Source organism: Dipodomys spectabilis, unplaced genomic scaffold (genome assembly GCF_019054845.1).
Source record: "Dipodomys spectabilis isolate Male_0828 unplaced genomic scaffold, ASM1905484v1 ptg000289l, whole genome shotgun sequence".
Lineage (NCBI taxonomy): Eukaryota > Metazoa > Chordata > Mammalia > Rodentia > Heteromyidae > Dipodomys > Dipodomys spectabilis.
The window spans coordinates 1,812,556-1,832,729 of record NW_024870966.1 but is presented as its reverse complement, the minus strand read 5'-3'; the positions used below and the strand labels follow the sequence as shown (position 1 = coordinate 1,832,729).

General features: G+C 46.9%; 2 protein-coding genes across 6 annotated transcripts in view; one reads left to right on the top strand and one right to left on the bottom strand.

Moving 5' to 3' along the window:
* LOC122126817 (SEC23 interacting protein) overlaps nt 1–11,609 on the bottom strand; it is a 44,139-nt gene extending 32,530 nt beyond the window's left edge. Inside the window, exons 1-5 of one of the 4 annotated variants that reach the window (XR_006151017.1) lie at nt 11,295–11,608; nt 5,182–5,714; nt 3,892–4,102; nt 2,726–2,919; nt 137–226 (exon numbers count right to left, since the gene is read on the bottom strand). Coding sequence is in view for 3 of the 4 variants with exons in the window: in XM_042701346.1 (XP_042557280.1) it covers nt 137–226; nt 2,726–2,919; nt 3,892–4,102; nt 5,182–5,714; nt 11,295–11,451 (1,185 nt within the window). In the remaining variant the exon portion in view is untranslated. Of the gene's footprint in view, nt 1–136; nt 227–2,725; nt 2,920–3,891; nt 4,103–5,181; nt 5,715–11,294 lie in introns of all 4 variants that reach the window. The other 3 variants (XM_042701346.1, XM_042701345.1, XM_042701344.1) reach the window with 3 other exon arrangements.
* Nucleotides 11,610–13,040: 1,431 nt separating this feature from the next.
* Nucleotides 13,041–20,174, top strand: part of LOC122126859 (minichromosome maintenance complex binding protein) — a 36,703-nt gene continuing 29,569 nt past the window's right edge. For both annotated transcript variants that reach the window (XM_042701432.1, XM_042701431.1), the window contains exon 1: nt 13,041–13,323. In XM_042701432.1, coding sequence (XP_042557366.1) covers nt 13,266–13,323 — 58 coding nt within the window. In that variant the 5' untranslated portion in view covers nt 13,041–13,265. The remainder of the gene's footprint in view (nt 13,324–20,174) is intronic.

The following is a 20,174-nucleotide window of genomic DNA, read 5'->3' as shown; positions in this document are numbered from 1 at the left end:
AGTTTTATCTCCAATTAACTACCAGAAAACTAGAAGCGGCACTGTGGCGTAAAGTGGTAGAGTTCTAGACTCCAGCGAAAAAGCTCAGAGACAGTGCCCAGCAAGCCCCAAGACTGAAAATAAAAAGCACCATTACCTTCGGATTGTGCATAACGATGGTCTCTCCGCCTGGAAACTCTAATCTTCGGTGCCACTGATTTGTGGTAACAGCTTTTTTGTACTCAGCCTACAATAAGAGAAACATAATCCAGTATAAGAAATCTGTATCACATCAGGATAAAGTGTGGAAGAAAAACAAAAGCTATGATGCTAATAAGAATCATAGTAATAGCAGCTCTGATTTACTTACTTTTGCTCAAGAATTTGGTTATAAAATAGCACTTCAAGTCACTAATATCCTACTAGAGTCCAATGTCCCTAGAGCAGGCATAACTGATAATGCCTAAAAACTGCAATTATAAAATTAAACAAGAAAAGAAAGAAAGCAAGATAACAGATACACACACAAAAGTATGTGAATGTGTATGGGAAAAAAATCTGTAACAACGGGGGTGGGAGGGTAGCTCAGTGGTAGAGCGCTTGCCTTGCATGCTTGAGGCCCTGGGTTCGATTCCTCAGCACCACATAAACAAAAAGAAAAAAGCCGGAAGTGGCGCTGTGGCTCAAGTGGTAGAGCGCTAGCCTTGAGCTGAAGAGCTGAGGGACAGCGCCCAGGCCCAGAGTTCAGGCCCCATGACCGGACCCAAAAAATCTAACTACTAAAAAAAATTGTATACAGATGAAAAGCAGCCTAGAAAATGTTTTTTAATATAATTTCATTGTTATTATTAAGGTGTTGTATAGAAGGGTTACCATTTCGTAAGTCAGGTGATGAGTACAACTCTTTTTGGACAATGTCACCCTCCCTCTGCTATCTCTGTTCACTCCTCCTATCCAGGTCCACAAATCGCACAGTTCATTTCCCACATAATGCTTACTAAGTACCACGACTGCATTTGTTCATTCTTCCTCCCTCCCTTTCTTTTTCCTTTTTTTTTTTTTTTTGGTCGGTTGTGGGGCTTGAACTCTGGGCTTGGGCGCTGTCCCTACGCTATTCAGCTAAAGACAAGTGCTCTACTGCTTGAGCCACAGTGCCACTTCTGGTTTTCTAGTGGTATTAGAGATAAGAGTCTCATTGACTTTCCTGCCCCGGCTGGCTTTGAACTGTGAGCCTCAGCTCTCAGCCTCTAGAGTAGCTAGGATTACAGGTGTGAGCACGGGTGGCTCCTCCCTCCCTTTCTATGGCGCCCCGCCCCCCACCCCCCAAAACACACACACACACACACACACACACACACACACACTCAAAAGACAGAAAAAAAGGACAAACAAAACAAAAACACAGCACCAACAACAACAAAAAGAAAAACCTGTGTTTCAACTTCCTGGAACTTGTTTCCATACTATTCAGAGGCATTACACCTCTGGGTTCCTCTCCTAAGAGTATCCTCCTTCAGCTGGGAATGTGGTTTAGTGGTAGAGTGATTGCCTAGCATGCATGAAGCCCTGGGTTCCATTTCTCAGTACCACATAAACAGAAAAAGCCAGAAGTGGCACTGTGGCTCAAGTGGTAGAGTGCTAGCCTTGAGCAAAAGCAGCTCAGGGACAGTGCCCAATCCTGAGTTCAAGCCCCAGGACTGCCCCCCCCAAAAAAAAGAGTGTCCTCCTTTCTTACTCTGTATGAATGCCTACAGTCCTGTATAATTTATGATGTCTTGGTGTATTTTAGATCTTGCTTCTGCATATGAAAGAAAACACATGCCATTTATCTCTCTGAGCTTGGCTTACCTAACTTAACAAGATTTGTTCTAGGTCCATCATTTCCCTGCAAATGACAGTCTTATTCTTTCTAATGGATGAATAAAACTCCGTTGTGTATAAGTACCACATTTTTTTTTGATCCACTCATCTACTGTAGGGCATCTGGTCTGTTTCCATAATTTGGCTATTATGTAGCAATGAACATGGATATGAAAGTATCTTTATGTATCCTGACTTGCAATATTCTGGGTAGATGCCCGAATGGTATGGTTGGGTTGTAGGGAAGATCTATGTTTAGTTTTTTCAGGAGTCTCCACACCTCCATTTAGAGTGGTTGTACTCTGCAGTACGATAGGGTTCCACGTCCCCACCAGCATTTGTTGTCTGATTTTGCAATATTGGCCAATCAAACTGGGGTGAGATGGAATCTGAGTTGTTTTGATTTGCATTTCCCTTATAGTCAGGGATGCTGAACATTAGGAAATATTTTGTAGCCAGATGCCAGTGGCTCACACCTGTAATCCTAGCTACTCAGGAGGCTAAGATGTGAGGAATGAGGTTCGAAGCCAACCCAAGCAGAAAAAGGCCTTGTGAGAATCTTATCTCCAATTAACTACTCAAACATGGAAGTGGCACTGTGGCTCAAAGGAGAGTGCTAGCCTTGAGCAAAAAGAGCTCAGAGACAATGCCCAGGCCCTGAGTTCAAGCACCATGACTTACAAAAAAGATACTATTTTTTAAAAGGTAGATTTGGAAAAGGCAGTAAGATTGCAGTCAAATTTTTCCTTATTTGTTCTTTTTTTTATTTTTGTGAAGAGCATCAAGAAAAGTTGTCTTATAAATCAAGTCAGTGACGATGGCAGTGTCACCTAAGGCTCCACTGCATGTCCGGTAAAGAAACGCAAAGGGAGTAAGGTACACACACCTCTAGTTTTTCACTGAACTCCTCTGTGTAGGGAATAAATCTGCTGTCGGTGTCCCCCTTGTAAAACCAAGTACAGCGCCTCACTTCGGTTGGTTCCTCATCCCAATACACGGCTTTCCTCACCCGGTCATAGAGGTAAACGTCATAGCGCCCTCCATCTGTGCCTAGAACCACACTCTCTGGGTCTGGCTGGACTGAAAAACAAAAGGCACAGTTCCCCCAAACATTATAGTGAATATTTGAAAATGGTAAAGAAGAATGTGACTATCATTCAACATTTAAAGACTATTAACTAAGCAGTGATTATGTTGCTCAAAATTACGACTCTTCTCAATTGGTAAAAAGGTGATTAGAAAATAACTAAAATGGCCAGACACGGGTGGCTCATGCCTGTAATCCTAGCTACTCAGGAGGCTGAGATCTAAGGATCCTGGTTCAAAGAAGCCTGGGCAGGAAAGTCTATGAGACTCTTATCTCCAATAAACCACCAGAAAACTAGAAGTGGTGCTATGACTCAAAGTGGTAGGGCACTAGCCTTGAACAAAAGAGCTCAGAGACAGTGTGCAGGCCCCAACTTCAAGCCTCACAACTGACAATAAAAAAAAAAATTGAAATAACTAACATTTGCAATTTTTCAAAGCAGTAATACTTCATGAAGCATGTTGCTAGAGAATACTGGGTAGTTTTTAAGACCTGTGACCAAATAATATGAGGACAAATAAACAAAAGGTCACATTGTACACTACAAGACTTCCTAGAGCCCAAGTGTACTCCTGTGTAGGATCTGTATCAAGAAATACATAATGAGTGACATCTCCAAACTGTTATCTGATACAGAACACATTTCAGCATCTATACAAACTGGAATCTCACAGAAAATGTTTACTAAGACTGAATTACAAATGAGTAAAAGAACTAAGAAAAATGAACTCTGATCATATAAATGACTACTCTGAGTTAAAGCTCCTTTTAAACAAAGAACATTAATAAGCCATTTCTTCCAATACTTTGTTCAGATAATTCAGGATGTATATTAGTATCATCATTTTAAAGGACTGAGTCTGGAGGGTCTACAGATGAAGGAATCTGGTAGTCACAAAAGCAGGCCAAGGATAAATGTTCTTCACTCCGTCTCTTCCAAAAACCAAATATCAAGAGGTACTTACCTGAATTGTAGATTTCTTCAAGATTCAAAGAGTCAAACACACTGAAAGGCATCCATAGTTGTTTGTATTCTACTTCCTTACAGTAAAACCAGTGGGGCTGAACTGGTTCATACTGGTTCTGAAGTACAAAAGGAGGTGGTCCCTGCATAGAGGGGCCTGCAGGTCTAGCAAGCACCTGCTGCTGTGCTGGTGACTGTACTGAAGGAGGAACCTGAGGGGACAACAACATGTCATAACACGTCCAAAAGGTACAGTTCGGTATGTGCCTTAGACTCAAACTGTAATTAGTAATAATCCTACATCTATTTCTAGACAACTATTTAGTAATAATAACTAGACCCCAAAGCAAAGCAAGTAACTAAATAAAATTTAGTACCCTATAGCAGGTAAAATGAACTAGACTTTTCCACACAGGTGGCAAAGTAAATGGACAATGTTACAGATATGAATAGCCCTTCTAAATGTATTTTATATTTGCAATACATATATTCTTTAATTCAGTTCTTCCTCCTGTCTCCTTTCCTCCCTCCTTCTCTTCCTTCCTTCCTTTCTTCTGGTCCTGGGGCTTGAACTCAGGACCTGGGTGCTGTCTCAAAGCTTGTGTTCTATCACTTCAGCCATAGCTACACTTATGGCTATTTGTTGGTTAAATGGAAATAAGATTCTTGTACTTTTATGTCTGGGCTGACAATTTTATAAGTCCCTGTCTCAAAATTTAAAACACTGAAAGGAGGGTTAAGGCTATAACTGGGTGGCAGAATATATATACCTAGTACGCAGGACCCTCAGACCATGTAAAAATTTAGAAAGTTAGGGAAGGTGGCTCAGTGGTAGAGTGCTTGCCTTGCATGCCTGAGGCCCTAGGTTTGATTCCTCAGCACCACAAAAACAAAAAGAAAAAAGCCGGAAGGGTCGTTGTGGCTCAAGTGGTAGAGCGCTAGCCTTGAGCTGAAGAGCTGAGGGACAGTGCCCATGCCCCAGAGTTCAGGCCCCACAACCGGACCCAAAAACAAAACAAAAATATTAGAAATTAAGTAAAATTCCAACTATAACTTCTAAAACTAATTAAAGGGGAGGGGAGGTAACTCAGTAGTAGAGTTCTTGCCTAGCATGCCTTAGGGCATGGGTTCCACGTTTAGTACCACAAAAAAAAATCCCTAAATAATTAAAGAAGTTAGAAAAATATTTGTCCTTGTATATATTATAAAATACATAGCTTTCTATAACATCAGCTAAATGAGAAAGGAAAAATTAGAGTGTCTTTGTAGAACATAAAGCCTGTCCACATACCGGTGGCAAAGGCCCTGGCGGCACCTGGTAGGTCTGCACAGGAGGTCCGGAGGGTGGAGGATGGAAGGGATGGCCTGGCGTTTGGCTCTGCTGCAGCTGTGGGGGCGTGATATAGGGATTCGCCCTGCTGCTAACAGGGGTATGGCGATAGGGGTTGTATCCGTGTTGGGGTTTTCCTTGAGGCGGGATCCCAAAACTTGAAGGAGGGAGACTGCTGGGCTGAGAAGGCAAGTAAGTATTGGTTTCCATCTGCGAGGAAGGTGGAGCACCATATGGAGCCTTTGAAACAGATGGTGGAAACGCATTCACCCCGTCTTGGGACCCTGTTGTAAAAGGCAGAGCAGGCGGGGGCCTAGAGAATGTGGACTGTCCAAGTGATGTTGCTGTCATTGTTAAGGGTGACTGTCCAATGTTCCCAAAAGGATCACTGCTGCTTGATACCTGAGGGAAGTAACTAAATGTCTGTGGGGTGGACGTGTGCATCGACGTCTGACCAAGGAAGCTGTCCTCCTCACCAACATCTGTGGCATCCTCTGAAACAAAACAGGAGAGCCATGGCTTAAAGGGTCAGCAGTCCTTATACTCTTCTTCTATAAAAGCCAACAACCAGAGCTCTTCTTATTCTAATGTCTATTTCTGTACTACAGAGGGGAAAAAAAATCAAAGTCCTTTCTTCTTCTAAAACATTTGTCTTTAAGCCAGGTATCAGTGGCTCACACCTGTAATCCTAACTACTCAGGAGGCTGAGACCTGAGGATCACTGTTAAAGCCAGCCAGGCAGAAAAGTCCATGAGACTCTTATCTCCAATTAACCACCAAAAAGCAGGAAGTAGAGCTTTGGCTCAAGTGGTAGAGTGCTAGCTAATCTTGAGCCAAAAAGCTCAGGGATAGCTCCCAGGCTCTGACTTAAAGCCCCAGGACCAGCACCAAAAAAAAAAAAACCCAAAAATCAAAAAACAAACAAAAAAACCCAACCACTTTTTTCTTTGAAATGAAAATATAAATCAGAAAAAATCAAAAGCAGAGGAAAAAAAAAAAACCCTAATTTACAAACCTGCCTTCCAGAGACAATCATTGTTAACACATGGGGTACATACCCCTCCATACTTTTCAAGTAAATAAAAAGTCTTATTACCCAAATAATTTTATCATATAATTTTATCTCTCAGCCATGAGGAGAAACTATAAACATTAGCTCTGTTGACAAGAAGGGGTGTCAGGCTCTTCCTTATAAACAAGGATAGAAGAAGTGAACACATGGTACTTGTATTCCCAAGGCAAAGTAGGGCATCAATTATCTGTCACCCTAAATCACGCAGTGTCCCAACCAGATAATTAAGTTTTTATAGAACACCAAATAACCAGAAAAGTCACTTCTCTAAGTATGGGATGTTCTCGCTTCCTTTTGATCTTCACTGTGGGTACTATCAACATACTTTCTCTTTATTTTCCTTCTCTATGACCTCAAAAGTCCACTCTAGAACATTTTTATGAGCCCTTAGCTTGCAGCTTTCTGCTAATCTTCCCTACTCCTGCCTCAATCCCTCTTTATCTACTGCTAGGGCATGGAGTCCATCAGTCTAGAGGACCCATTCCTAGAAACGCCAGGGCCTCTGTCCTTAAGAGCCTGCCAAAGCCCTGGGTTACTCCTTGACCTCTGCTGAAAATGGCCACTGGGCTCAGACAGCTTCTCCCTTGAGCTTCTAATCTGTCCCACTTTATTTCACATACACCAACTTAACAAAATACTCGCCATTTGGCCATGAGTCCAAGAGACACAATTCAATGCCATAACCGGGATTACAGCATTCGGGTTATCCTTTGGGATTATTCAACATCACACTATTCAAAAGATGGGTCTGTAGTCCCAGTTATTTGGGAGAATGAAGGAGGCAGAAAATTTAAGCTGACAAGTTTGAGACCAGCCTGGGCTATTCTCAAGAGAAAAAAGAAAGAAAGAAAAGAAAAAGAAGGAAAAAGACAATGAACAACAACAAAAAAAAATCAAACAAAAAACCCTCAAATTTGTTTGTTTCTTTTTTTTTTTTTCAGTCATGGGGCTAAAGTCAGAACCTGATGCTGTCCCTGAGCCCTTTTTATTCAAGGACAGCACTCTTCTATTTTAAATCATAGCACCACTTCCAGTTTTCTGGTGGTTAATTGGAGATAAGAGTCACAGACTTTCCAGAGCTGGCTTCAATTGAACCATGATCCTTAGATCTCAGTTTTCTGAATAGCTAGAATAACAGGCATAAGCCACTGGTAACTGGCTTTGAGACTTTTAAAACTAAAAATATCACTTTCAAATACAAGGCCCTGAAGCTGGGAAGGTAGCTCAGTGATACAGTACTTGCCTTGCATGCATGAGGCCCTGGGTTCGATTCCTCAGCACCATATAAGCAGAAAAAGCCGGAAGTGGTGCTGTGGCTCAAGTGGTAGGCGCTAGCATTGAGCTGAAGAGCTGAGGGACAGCGCCCAGACCCAAAGTTCAGGCTCCACAACCAGCAAAAAACACAAAAAACAAAAAACACAAGGCCCTGTGTCTGCTAGCCTTTTTCTACTTTTCAGATATATTTCCTTTTGTGCATATGTGATACTGGGATTTGAACTCAGGGCCTCATGCTTGCCCAGCAGGCTCTCTACCACTTGAGCCACTCCACTAGTCTTGTGGATTTCCAGTTCCCATTCTTCTCTGTAGTCCTGTGAACTTCACTTGCACTCCTCTATATTACTCAGTTCATTTTCCAACAAGGAAAAGCACTGGGAAAATCTGTTGGTATCCTTCACCAGTTAAGATTCGTTGAGATCTACTCAGTCCAAGAAATAGACTTCTCATTAGCATCAAGTATACATGAAATAATGACCTCAAAACCCTGCTAGAAGGGAAACAAAGGAGGAGGCAACAATGCTTGATAAGCAATGTGCTCATTACCTTGCTCATGTAATTGTAACCCCTTTGTATGGTATTTTCACACACACACAAAAAAAAACAATTCTAAAAAAACAAACAAACCTGCTAGACTCACTTCAGAGGCACTTTCTGAGGGAACTAATATACCTGCAACACAACTGTTTCAAACTCACACTGCCCTCATGTATTCCAACTACTTCCCCAACATTCCTAGCAGATTCACATATACTTCAAACTTAGTAAGCCTTAAGTGGATGGATGACTTTTACCACCATGTATCCTTTTACCAGATCTCACTATCCCAACAGGTCACCAGCGTCCACCTACATTACAACAAGAATCTTCAAGGCTCTCAACCACTTCCTCTCTCTCAGACCTTTCATTCAGCCATCCAGGAAATACTTAAATAGTACCCACTACATGCCAGGTTCAGAGCCCAGTCTTGAGCTAACACTGAAAAAGAATGGACCTCTGTGCTAACAGACAGCTTTCTCTTCAGAGCCCTTCATATCAATGTGGCCCAATTGGGCTACAGTACCATTCACTCCTGACTGAAGTACAATGACCCTGGACCAACCCCTCTTGCTATAGCAGCTTTCTTCCAATACAATCTCAGACAGCACTAGCCTTTCTGAAATACAACTCTAATTTCACTGTCCTGTTGCAAATCATTCAAAGGCTCCCCCACAAGAGGAACTATTAACTCCCTAGTATATGAAGTCATGACCTCCTAGAGCCACACCCCTGCAATACTCTAGTCAGTGACCCATTTGAAGAAGACAGAGGGCACTGGGAAGGACAGAAGAAAGGACAGAAGGAGAGGTCCACCCTGTTCCATGTCACCCATCAATATTCTGCCAGATCTTCTTCAGGTTTCCTCACACCTCCATACTCCTTCATTTCTATGTATTCTTTAGGCTCAACTCAGATACCATGTCCTATGAGGAGCTATGGCCTAAGGGGCATATCTTGCCTATTCCATCAGTTGAGACCCACAGCATTTGCAGCAGCCTATCCATCCTTCTTTCTGGCTATTCTGAAATGCATCATACATGCTTACCAGGGGAGTATCTGTGTAGATATACATACTGTGCAGCCATTACAGACAGAACTGTCTGCTATCTGTGATTCCCTGACACCTGGAACAGGGTCTGACAAACAGCAGATCCTCAGTTCCTGTCTGTTCAATCTATGAAATTGCTTCCTAGTTATCTCTTTTGCCCCCAGGGATAGTTTCTTCTCTGGATATGATCTAAAGGGGTCTCTAACTTTGAAACCCTTTTTTAGAGGGGAAAAATATTTGTACATAAAGTCCTAAAAATGGTTAATGGTCCTACAAAAATATGTAAGTTCTGGCCAGGTACCAGTGGCTCATGCCTGTAAATCCTATCTAATAGAAGGCTAAGATCTAGATGACCACACTTTGGAAGGGTGGGGCAGAAAAGTCCTCAAGATTCTATCTCCAATTAACCAGTGAAAAGCTGGGCTTGGAGGTACAGCTCAAGGGGTACACACAGCCAAGTAATCAAGCTGAATGAGCTGTGTACTATGGGCTGAACTCAAAGCCACCAAGAAACAAGAGTTTAAAGACAGGAGTAAGCTGGACACCAGTGGCTCAGTCCTATAATCCTAGCTACTCAGCAGACTGAGATCTGAGGAGTGTGGTTCAAAGCCAGCAGGAAAGTCTGTGGGACTCTTATCTCCAGTTAACCACCAAAAAACTGGAAGTGGAACTGTAGCTCAAAGTGGTAGAGTACTAGCCTTGAGCAAAAGAGCTCAGAGACAGCACCCAAGCCCTCTGTTCACACCTCAAAACCAACAAAAAGAGAGAGAGAGATGGAGACAGAGACAGAGACAGGGAGGGAGGGGGAGGGAGAGAGGAGAGAAAGAAAACCTAAGTGTGGTTAAAACAGGTGTGCTCAAAAATTGAAAATGTCTAGTTTTTATACACACTGGCCAAATACAATATAGTGAGGAGATGAACATGAGCCAAACAATACTTTTGAGGCAGATGACCTAAAACCCTTCAGCAAATCCTGATCTACTCCTCAGCCCTCTCACAGCACTTCTGCCAGCCATACCAATTCTTCACCAAAGACAACACCACCTAACATTCCAATCACAGCCTAAGTGACACACGTGAAATCCGATGCCTTGCCTCCCACTCATTTAGCAAATATCTACCCAATATGGCTTTTCCAGGCACAGGACATACACCTTGCTTGCATACAGAGCTTACATTCTGGAGGGGTGGATAGGATAAACAAGCATGGGTACATGTCAGGTAGATAGTAACAAGCATCAAGAAATACAAGCAAAGGACAGTTCTCCATAAAGCTGCTTCCTGCATGTCTTTCTCCACTTCTCCAGGAAACTTTCCTTGGTCTTACAAGCAGAAACAAATCATTCACTGAGGGGAAGGGGAGGAAACCTCAGCATGTAATAAGGACATAGGTGCTAAACACTGGACACGATCCGGGAAATAGAAGGGCCCAAGTAGGGACATGCTCCATTGACAAACATTTACCTAACACTACCTGCCAAGCATTACATACTTGGTGTTTTACCAACATCAACTCACTTCTCACAACAACCCTATGAATCTGAACACTCATGGAAACTGCAGCACAAACGCGGACTGTAACATGCCTGAGGTCATGCAGCAGGGTTCTGGGCTCCCACGATACTAGGGTCTGCGTTGTGCCGCCCCAGCATCACACAGCAAGGGCCCTGGACAATGCGAACACCTGGCGGGGCGCACAGGAGTGCGGCCGGAGAGAACAAAACGCTTTGTGGACGTCTTGGAAAATGAGGGCTGCGTTCTGTACCGACACTCCGCAACCTCTCACACCCACATTCTTCCAGGAGTTAGTCTGCGGTGTCCGAAAAAGCGGGACGCTGTCCATCCTGGAAGAGGCCTGCTGCCGCCTCCCAGGAGATGGCCTGGCTCGCGTTCCAGGGCGATGCTGCCTGGCCCGCACACTTCCGGTCCGCACCCGGCAGGGTCCCAGGGCCCGTGCGCGAGCACTCGGGAAAACTTGGAACGGTAGGGGGGCGTGGAGGGGTCCCCACGCGGAGCACAAGCTCCATCACCGGCCCCGCCTCCGAGATCTCAGACCCCGGCCCCCCCACACCACCGCCGGCCCCGACCCGCGGCCCGGCGCGCCCCCACGCCGCCCCCAGACCGCCTTCCCCTCACTACCTCCGGGCAGGAGCAGGGAGGCCGAGGCGGCCGCCGCCTGCGTGACGGGGATGAAGGGCACGTGGAAACTGAACTCCGTGGCCGAGGAGGAGAAGAGTAAGTTAGTGCCCGCCGAGGAGGCGGAGGCGCCGCCGCCGTTACTCTTCCTCTCGGCCATGGCCGCGGCCCCTCGTCCGTTACACGTCTCCGGGAAGCCGGTGCTGCACCACGGGCCGGAAACCAGTCACCTCTGGCCAGCGCACTTCCGCATTTGCGCATGGGGACCGGAAGGCAAGGCAGCTCCAGTTCGGAAATACTACCGAAGTAGCCTGTAGCTGGGGCTGCCAGAAACCAAGATGGCGGCACTGGCTTCGCCTCGAAGCCTAGCACGTGACGCCCTCAGCGGCTGCGCAGGTGCGGCTTGAAACCGTGGAGCGAAGGTGGGGCCCGAAACCGGGAGGGAGAGAGGTTCGATCCTGCATTCTGCTCCGGATCGGCTCCGCATCCGAGCACAACTGACCTTGGACGTCTTCGATTGCGGGGTCGCTTCATGAAAGCAACGAGAGGACAGCTGTCTTTGTGGATTGGTGGGGGGGGGGGTTATTTTTTGAGACAGTCTCACCATATTGGCCGGGAATAATTAGCCTGGCTGGCCTCCTCCGACCGGTGCTTCCAGGTGTATCCCACCATGCGGCACTTGATGGGCTACTTTAACTGGCAAATATACATGTGTATATATATATATAGGTATATATATATATATATATATATATATATATATATATATATCCTATCTACCTCTTTTATATTGAAGTACACTGAATATTGTCCCTCAAATCAACCACTTTAGTATTGGGATTTTCTTGGGCTGAAAGCAACTAAGATGCAAAAACGAACGAAGGAACGAGGAAAAAAAGGAGGAAGAGAAGGAAGGAATAGAAGTGGAGGGGTGGCTCAGGGTAAGCCTCTAGAGCTCAGCCGTGCTGAGTTCAAAGCCCCGGAGTGCCCCCCCGCGTCCCCGTGCGGCGTACACGCACCAATGCACACCCCGACACAATCCACACACACACACACACACACACACACACACACACACCCAAACCCCACAAATACAGACCAAGCGCCAAGCACACACCCGAACGGGCGCGTGCGCACACACAGAAAAACGAGGTGGAGGGGCAGATGCAAAATGCCGCTTCACCCACCACCCGCGGCCGCCAGGCGCTGACTTCCCGGCCCTGTGCAGGGCTCCGCAAGTGAGCTAACGAGGGCCAGTGTCCCCGCCCGGCCAGCACGAGGGGACCGACAGCCGGCCCCGCGCCGCCCTCAGCCCGCTAGGCCCGGCTCAGCTCGCGCCGCCTCCTGGCTTGCCCTTCCCCAGCCCGTCTCCAAGATGGCGAGCGCCCCGTCGAGGCCCCGCCCACCTCCCCGCCGGGGTCGCGCCTCTCCTCCCGCCTCCCCGCCGGGACCGCGCCCCTCCGCCTTCCTCCCCGCCGGGGCCGCGCCCCTCCAGCCAGGGCCGCGCCGCGCGCTCCCGCCGTCCTCGGCCCACGAGGCCGGGCCCTGCGTCTGCCGCTTGGCTTTCCAGCCACTGCCGGTCTCCAAGAGGGCGGGCGTCCCGGCCCCGCCCCGCCCCGCCCCGCCCCTCCCCCGAGAATCGGCCCGCGCCCTGCTCCGCCGGGGCCGCGCCGCGCGCTCCCTCTCCCCGCCGGGGCCGCGCCGTGCGCTCCCGCCGCCCCTCCCGCTCCAGCTCCACCCAGGTCGCCGGCAGCGCGGTCGGCGGCGGCTGTTTCCCGCCATTGTGCGAAGTGGAGGCTGCGGCCCGAGCGCCGCGCCCACGGTGGTCAGCACTTCCTCGGCGTCCAACGCCGCCGCGCCCGGAGGCCCCAGCAGGCCGCGGCCCTCGGCCCGCCGTGCGCGGGAGGGCGCGGACGAGGAGCGGCCGAGCCTGTGCGGAGGCCCGCGGGTCGGGTCGGCCCGGCCCTCGGCGACATGCCCTGCGGAGAGGACTGGCTCAGCCACCCGCTCGGGATCGTGCAGGGCTTCTTCGGTGAGTAGCGCGCCCGGGGCGGGTGGCCGAGCCGACGGGCGCCGCGGTGCCGCCCCACGCGGGACCACCTGCGGGCTGCCGCGGGCCCGCGCGGCCTGGCGGCCCGGGCTCCGACCGCCTCCACCGGGCTGCAGGTGCCGCCGCCGCGCCCGGGGCCGCCTCGCCGTCGGCGGGGGCGCCGCGGCGCGCGCTCGCGGGGTGACGGACGGCCCGGCTTCCCCGCCGGCCACCCAGCCCCGGAGCCGCGGACTCGGACGGGATCCCGGAGCCCGGGCGCAGGGAAGCCGCTCAGGGTTATTGCCAAACTTCCGGCGTGCTGGGGGCGTGCTCGCCCCTCCGCCCCGAAGTTGACTTCACCGCGGCCTGCGCACAGCTCGGGGAGCTCGGGGTGAAGGCGCGGGGCCGAGTTCTGCCCGGTGGAACCCGCGGCTCTGGTGCCAAAGCCCGGGAGGTGGGGTGGGGGCAGGTGAGCCGCTTCCCGGGATCGCCCGATGGAACGAATCGGGCAGGCTGGGGCTCAGTGACCGCGGCGGCTGCGCCGGACGGACGGACGGACGCACCTCGTCCTTCGTCCCCTGGGCCTGCGATCCCCACCCCATTCCCCAGTCTCCGCGCTTGAGGCGTGGCGGTGGAGTCAGACTCTGGCCTGGCGTTCCGGTGAGGTCGCCGCACCTGACTTGCCTGGAGTTAGAGTTGCTGGCTGCCCTTAGCTCGTCCTGAGCGGCCGGGGGTGTCGATCCGAGGTGGAGCGTGTGTTTAATCCCTCGGAATCCCCCCTCCTCCCCCAAAAGACACCCCATCCTATCCCACGGGATACCGGGGAGAGGACAAGGAAGTAAGAAGCTAGACTCCTCAGCAGCCAAAACCAAAGTCAGGAAATGTGTTTCTTATAGTTCCCGCCGCGACTTGTCGGGTTTTGCCTCTAATTCCAACTAGTTAATTTGGTTTCCCAGGCTGAAACGAAAGGCAGCCTTAAAAGGCTGACTAGAGATCCAGATAATAGCCGATGAACGCTAACCACCTTGTGAATTAAAAAGAAACTCTGTGATGAACTATGTCATTTGTGGTCAGGGACGGGAGGGGGGAAGCTGGGGGAAAACGAAGGGGTGACATTGTTCCAAAAAGAAGTTTGCTCATGACGTAACTTACGAAACGGTAACCCCTCCGTACAACACCTAATAATAACAAAATATTAAATAAAAAATCCCTCTGAGCCAGGCTCCGGTAGCGCCAGCCTGTAATCTTAGCTACTTAGGAGGCTGAGATCTTAGGATCTCAATTCAAAGACGTGGGGAACTGGAACTTGTGGGAGACTCCTATCTCCCAAGTAACTACTAAAAATAGCCGGAAGTGGAGGTGTGGTTCTAGTGGGAGTGTGCTAGCCTTGAGCACCGGAGCACAGGGCTAGCGCTGAGCCCACGCTCTGGACAGACAGACACCCACCGATTCTGGAGGGGTGCCCTTGGTGAGTGCATATAACCCTACCTACTGAGGGGCCTGAGTCAGTTCTGAGGATTGCAGTTCCAAGCCAGCCCAAGCAGGAAAGTCTGTGAGATTCATCTCCAATAAACCATTAAAAAGCCAGAGTTGGGGGGTGAGGGAGGGGGGTGGGAAGGTGGCTCAGCCTCGCATGCATGAGGCCCTGGGTTCGATTCCTCAGCACCACATAAACAGAAAAAGCTGGAAGTGGCGTTATGGCTCAAGTGGTAGAGCGCTCACCTTGAGCTGAAGAGCACGGGGACAGCACCTAGGCCCAAAGTTCAGGCTCCACTACCAACCAAAAAAAAAAAAAAAAAGCCAGAGTTTGGGGCTATGGCTCAAATTGTAGAATGCCAGCCTTGAGTAAAAGAAGATCAGGGACAGCACCCAGGCCCTGAGTTCAGACTGGCACTTAAAAAAAAGCCTCTGTACATACTAGGAAAGGGAGTATGGGTTGTGGCAAGGCTCAGTGGTGGAGTGAAGGCATGCCTGACATGCTGGAGGCCCTGGACTCAGTCGGGGAGAAAAGGACTACATAGGGAACTGTATTCCATGACTAAATTGTAATAATTGATCATCATAATGAGTACTGGGACCAAGAGCTGGTGTTCAAAATAATAGACCTAAAATACCAGGCAAAGGTGAAATTGCAGTATCAGTTTAAGAGAGTGCAGGGCTTTGCAGAGGGGAGGGAGCGTGTTGATTTTGTTTTGTGCCAGTACTGTGGCTTGAACTCAGGGTCCAGGTGCTGTCCATTAGCTTTTCTGCTCAAGCTGATGTTCTACCACTTGAGCCACAGCTCCACTTTCTGCTTTTTAGTGGTTAAATGGAGACCTATACACTAATATAGTCGCCACTTGTAGCTATTTAACTTTGTCACGATTTAATGTTTGGTGCCACCACATTTCCAGTGTCTCAGTAGCTAGAGGAGGGTAGAGACTACTGGATTCAGTAGCATACGTGTAGAATATTGATGTCACCTGCACATTCTGGTGTACAGTGTAGTTGTAGAGTACTTTGAGTATGTGTTAGGTACTAGTTTTTTGATAATTGCCTACTTAGTATTGTTTTTCAGAATCTGATTTCTGACATGTCTTGGCAGCACTGATTCTTGAAACTCCTGAATCCATCTGTGATTTTCATCTCCAAAGCTAGAGTCACATCAGGTTTTGTTAGTCCCTCTCTGGATAACTGGGATAGTCTCCTAACTCATCCATGTTCCTTTCTCCACACTGGGACCAAGTCCCCCAAGGAAACTTCTATTAGTATCTCATTAGCTCCAGACCTTTTCAAAGGGGCATGTGAGGCCCTTGTTGGTTTCACCTCCGCTTGGTTCTCAGACTTCTCTTATATTCTCCTTTGATTCTATGACTTCGAGCCACACCTGTAGGTCTTCTGCATCTGCTGTTTAGCTTGTCTGTTCCTCCTCCAATGTCAAGTTCACTTTCCTGGTTAAATCTTTTCCTTGGGAGCCAAGTTAGGTTAGGTACAGCCTGCTTCATGTTAACTTGTTTGCTTTATATCCCTGAAAATTAGCATGTGAAACACATCGTTGAAATGGCCTGTTTCTTGGGTTCTTTTGCTAGATTTTGACTGCAAACTCAGGGACTGTGTCTGCATTGTTCACTACTGTATACTCATTGTCCAGAGTACTCCTGGCACATTGAAAAATGCTCAGTAGACATTTATTGAACAGCAACAGTGGAAAGACTGATGAGTGGTGTAAATTGGGTGTCTGGCCACAAACCTCAGTTTAGAGCAGAGCAGTTCTGATGGGCCTGTGCTGGTCCAGAGAATATGAGATATGAGTTACTTTCACATGTAAAGCCGAATTCTTGCTCAGATCTAAGAAAGTTTGAAATTGTGTAGGTGGCCAGTCAACTATATGAATCATATTTCATCTTTGTAAGCCAGCTTGTTTTGAGTTTATATCTGCCATATTATAGTTGCTAATACATAAATTGTTCCCTGTGAGCTTTTATTACATGTTTTTAATCATTTATTTCTAGTTCCTAACTCATTTTATATACAGAATATTAGGCCCTAGGGTTTAAAGATTTAGGAATATAATTCAGATCGTTATGGGGTTCATTATATGTGATATTGATGGCTTAATCTCTACTGTGATTAGATCGTTATGGGGTTCATTATAGGTGATATTGATGGCTTAATCTCTACTGTGATTATTCATTACTAATCCAGGTTCAATTGCTTCCCTTAAACTAAGGCAGAGACTTAAAATTTAAAAAAAGATTTTTTGGATGAGGGGGGTTCTGTCATGGGGCTTGAACTCTGGGCCTGGGCGCTGTCCCTAAGCTCTCCAGCTCAAGGTGAGTGTTCTACCACTTGCGCCACAGTGCCACTTTCTGTTTTCTGTTGGTTAATTGGAGATAAGTGTCTCATGGACTTTCCTGCCAGAGCTGGCTTTGAACTGTGATCCTCAGATCTCAGCCTCCTGAGTAACTAGGATTACAGGCGTGAGCCACCAGTACCCAGCTAAGAAGTTGTTTTTTGACTATAATTTGAATTAGTAATTCTGTGTGGGGCTTGAACTCAAGGCCTGGGTGCTGTCCCTGAGCTTTTGTGCGCAAGGCCAGTACTATACCACTTTAGCCCCAGCTCCACTTCCCACTTCCACCTTTTAATGGTTAGTTAGAGATGAGAGTTTCACAGACGTTCCTGCTCAGGCTAACTTCTAACCGTAATCCTCAGATCTCAGCCTCCTGGATAATAATATCACCAACATGAGCCACTGGCACCTCGGTGCTTTTTTCTTTTCTTTTCTTTTTGTTCAAGTTAAGATTTCATTGTTTTATCCCAATCTGGCCTCTTAACTTTCAGGTTCAAATCATCCTCTTGCCTCAACCTCTGAGTAGCTAGCACTACAGGCTTGTACTACCATGCCCAGTCATAACTACTTTTAATTTCACAGTTAGGAATGCACTTGGGCACGGGTGCCTCTCTCCTGTATGTAATCCAGCTATTAAGAGGGCTGAGATCTGAGGATCACTACTCAAAGCCAGTCTGGGCAGGAAAAGTCCATGAGATTCATATCTTCAATTTAACAGCAAAGTGCTAGGAGTAGGAATGGTTCAAGTATAGTAGAATGCCAGCCTTGAGCAAAGAAGCCAAGAGAGAGCACAAGGCCCTGAGTTTAAGCCCCAGTGCAGGCATGGACAGGAAAAGGAGAAAGAAGAAAGAGGAATACTTATCAACTCTGATTTCTCTTACTGTTTTCTCTCTAAAGTATTAGCTGGGCCAGATCATTAAAGTTCTTTAGTTATATCTAACCAGACTACCTCACATTAAAAAAAAATCACAGTAGTATGATAGAAGCAGGAAGGATTGGACATTTCATTACTAGCATTTTAGAGGATTTAAAGTAATAGGAAGAGCCACCAGAAGTTGTTATGCTTTTTATGCTGTGAGTCTTTATGCCCTTATTATTGTTTCTCCTTTGATCTCTTCTACCACCTTTCCTTTGGCTGATCTTATAAAAGTAATTTGTTGTGGACAACCTTAAATTCCAAAGACAGGGATTCCAGAGGACTGAGTAGACTCAGAACTAGGTTAGCAGAAGTCCAAGCAACTTTTCTTGATTTTTCTCTCTTTTAGGCTCTGTTCATCTCTGCACGCTGACTTTCTGTTTCACTTCAGATTCATTTCTTAGTTTCAATCCACACTGGCTTAAACCCAAACTCTAGGAATAGAAAACCTGGTTGACCCTGTGGAGTTGGGCTATGGCCATGGCAGAATTAACGTAGGATTCATCACTATTGAGTCCCATGTTTCAATAGTGGGAACGTTCTCAGAGGAAGTGGATTGGGCAGCTAGAGGAAAATGTGCATGGAGTGTTTTGACTTTGTATGTGCAATGCTTGGGATCAAATCTAGGGTCTTGCACATGCTGACCCCTCTACTACTGGCCTACATCCTAGCCCAAGTTATTACAAAATTAGAAAAAGTAATTTGGTCACGGTTTAAAAATATCCAGCAATGGAGGCAAGGCTCAGCAGTAGAGGGCCTGCCAAGTGAGTGATATCCTGAGTTCAAAACCCAGTACTACCAAAAAGTAGAAATAAAAGAAATTTTAAGAACCAACATGATGATACTGAATTTGTAAAAGTGTGTTATTACCCATTGAGCTAAGTGCCCTTAACTGTGTGCCATCAGCTCTTTTTTACTTCTTCATGAACATTTTTTCATTGTCTTCTTCACAAAGCCCCCCATTTTAAAACGCACATTTTAGTGGTGTTTAGTGTCTTTATAGTGTTCCACCATCAACCACTATCATGTCCTGATAAGACTACTTTGTTGTTGAAGGGGTAGTACTACTTGGTCCTTTTTTTTTTTTTTTTTTTCATTTTAGTGTCTTGGTTTGTAGCACAGGCTGGCCTCAAACTTGGAATCCTCCTGCCTGAGTCTCCCTCCCAGTGCTGAGAGCCATGATTTTTTTAATACCATATTACTCAGTTAACTCTTTAAACTTTATTTTGCTTGCTGTGTTGCCCATGCTGGCCCCATTACTGGGCTCAAGTGATTCTAAAGTAGCTTGGACTGGTAAGCGTACATTATGACACCTAGCTTAACTGATAGTTCATAGAGATTTTTTTGTTGTTGTTGGGCATAGGACTTGAACTCTGGGCCTGGGTGCTGCCCCTCAGCTCTTTAGCTCAAAGCGAGATCTCTACTACTTGAGCTACAGCCCCACTTCAGTTTTCTGGTGGTTAATTGTAAATAAGAGTCTTGTGGACTTTCTTGCTTGGGCTGGCTTTGAACCATAATCCTCAGATCTCAGCCACCTTAGTAGCTAGGATTACAGGTCTGAGCCACCGGTACCCAGCTGTATAGATTTTTCATGTTTATCTTTTGTGAAATTGGCCTGCAACTTTGTAAATTCTTGTGAGGAGAGTAGGAGGAATGATTAGCTACTGTTTCTTTTTTGTTCTATTACTATTAGAAACATTGTTCTTTTGACAGAAATGTGATGAAAATGAGAATGCAGTCTTCCAATCTTCTGTGAGTTTTGACAATATATATTCTTTCAGAAATGTGTATACTTAATCCAAACACACATTCTGCTCAGCAAGTGCTTATGCAGTGTTGGCCAAGAGAAAGCATAGCCTGGATATAGACAAATAGCAGCAGACTCCAGAGGTAGAATTACCCAGGTATACTCACTTACCAAGATGAAAGCAGATGGGGACCAGAAGCAGAAAGAAACAGGAAAATCCAAACTTGAGAGAAGTCCACTCACAAACACTGCGTGCACACTGGGAAAGATGCCCGAGGGAAACCCTTAAGAATTCTGAGCTAAAACAAGGGGACACAAGTAAGCTGGATGTGCTTAGAGCCACTACATGTGTTTATTGG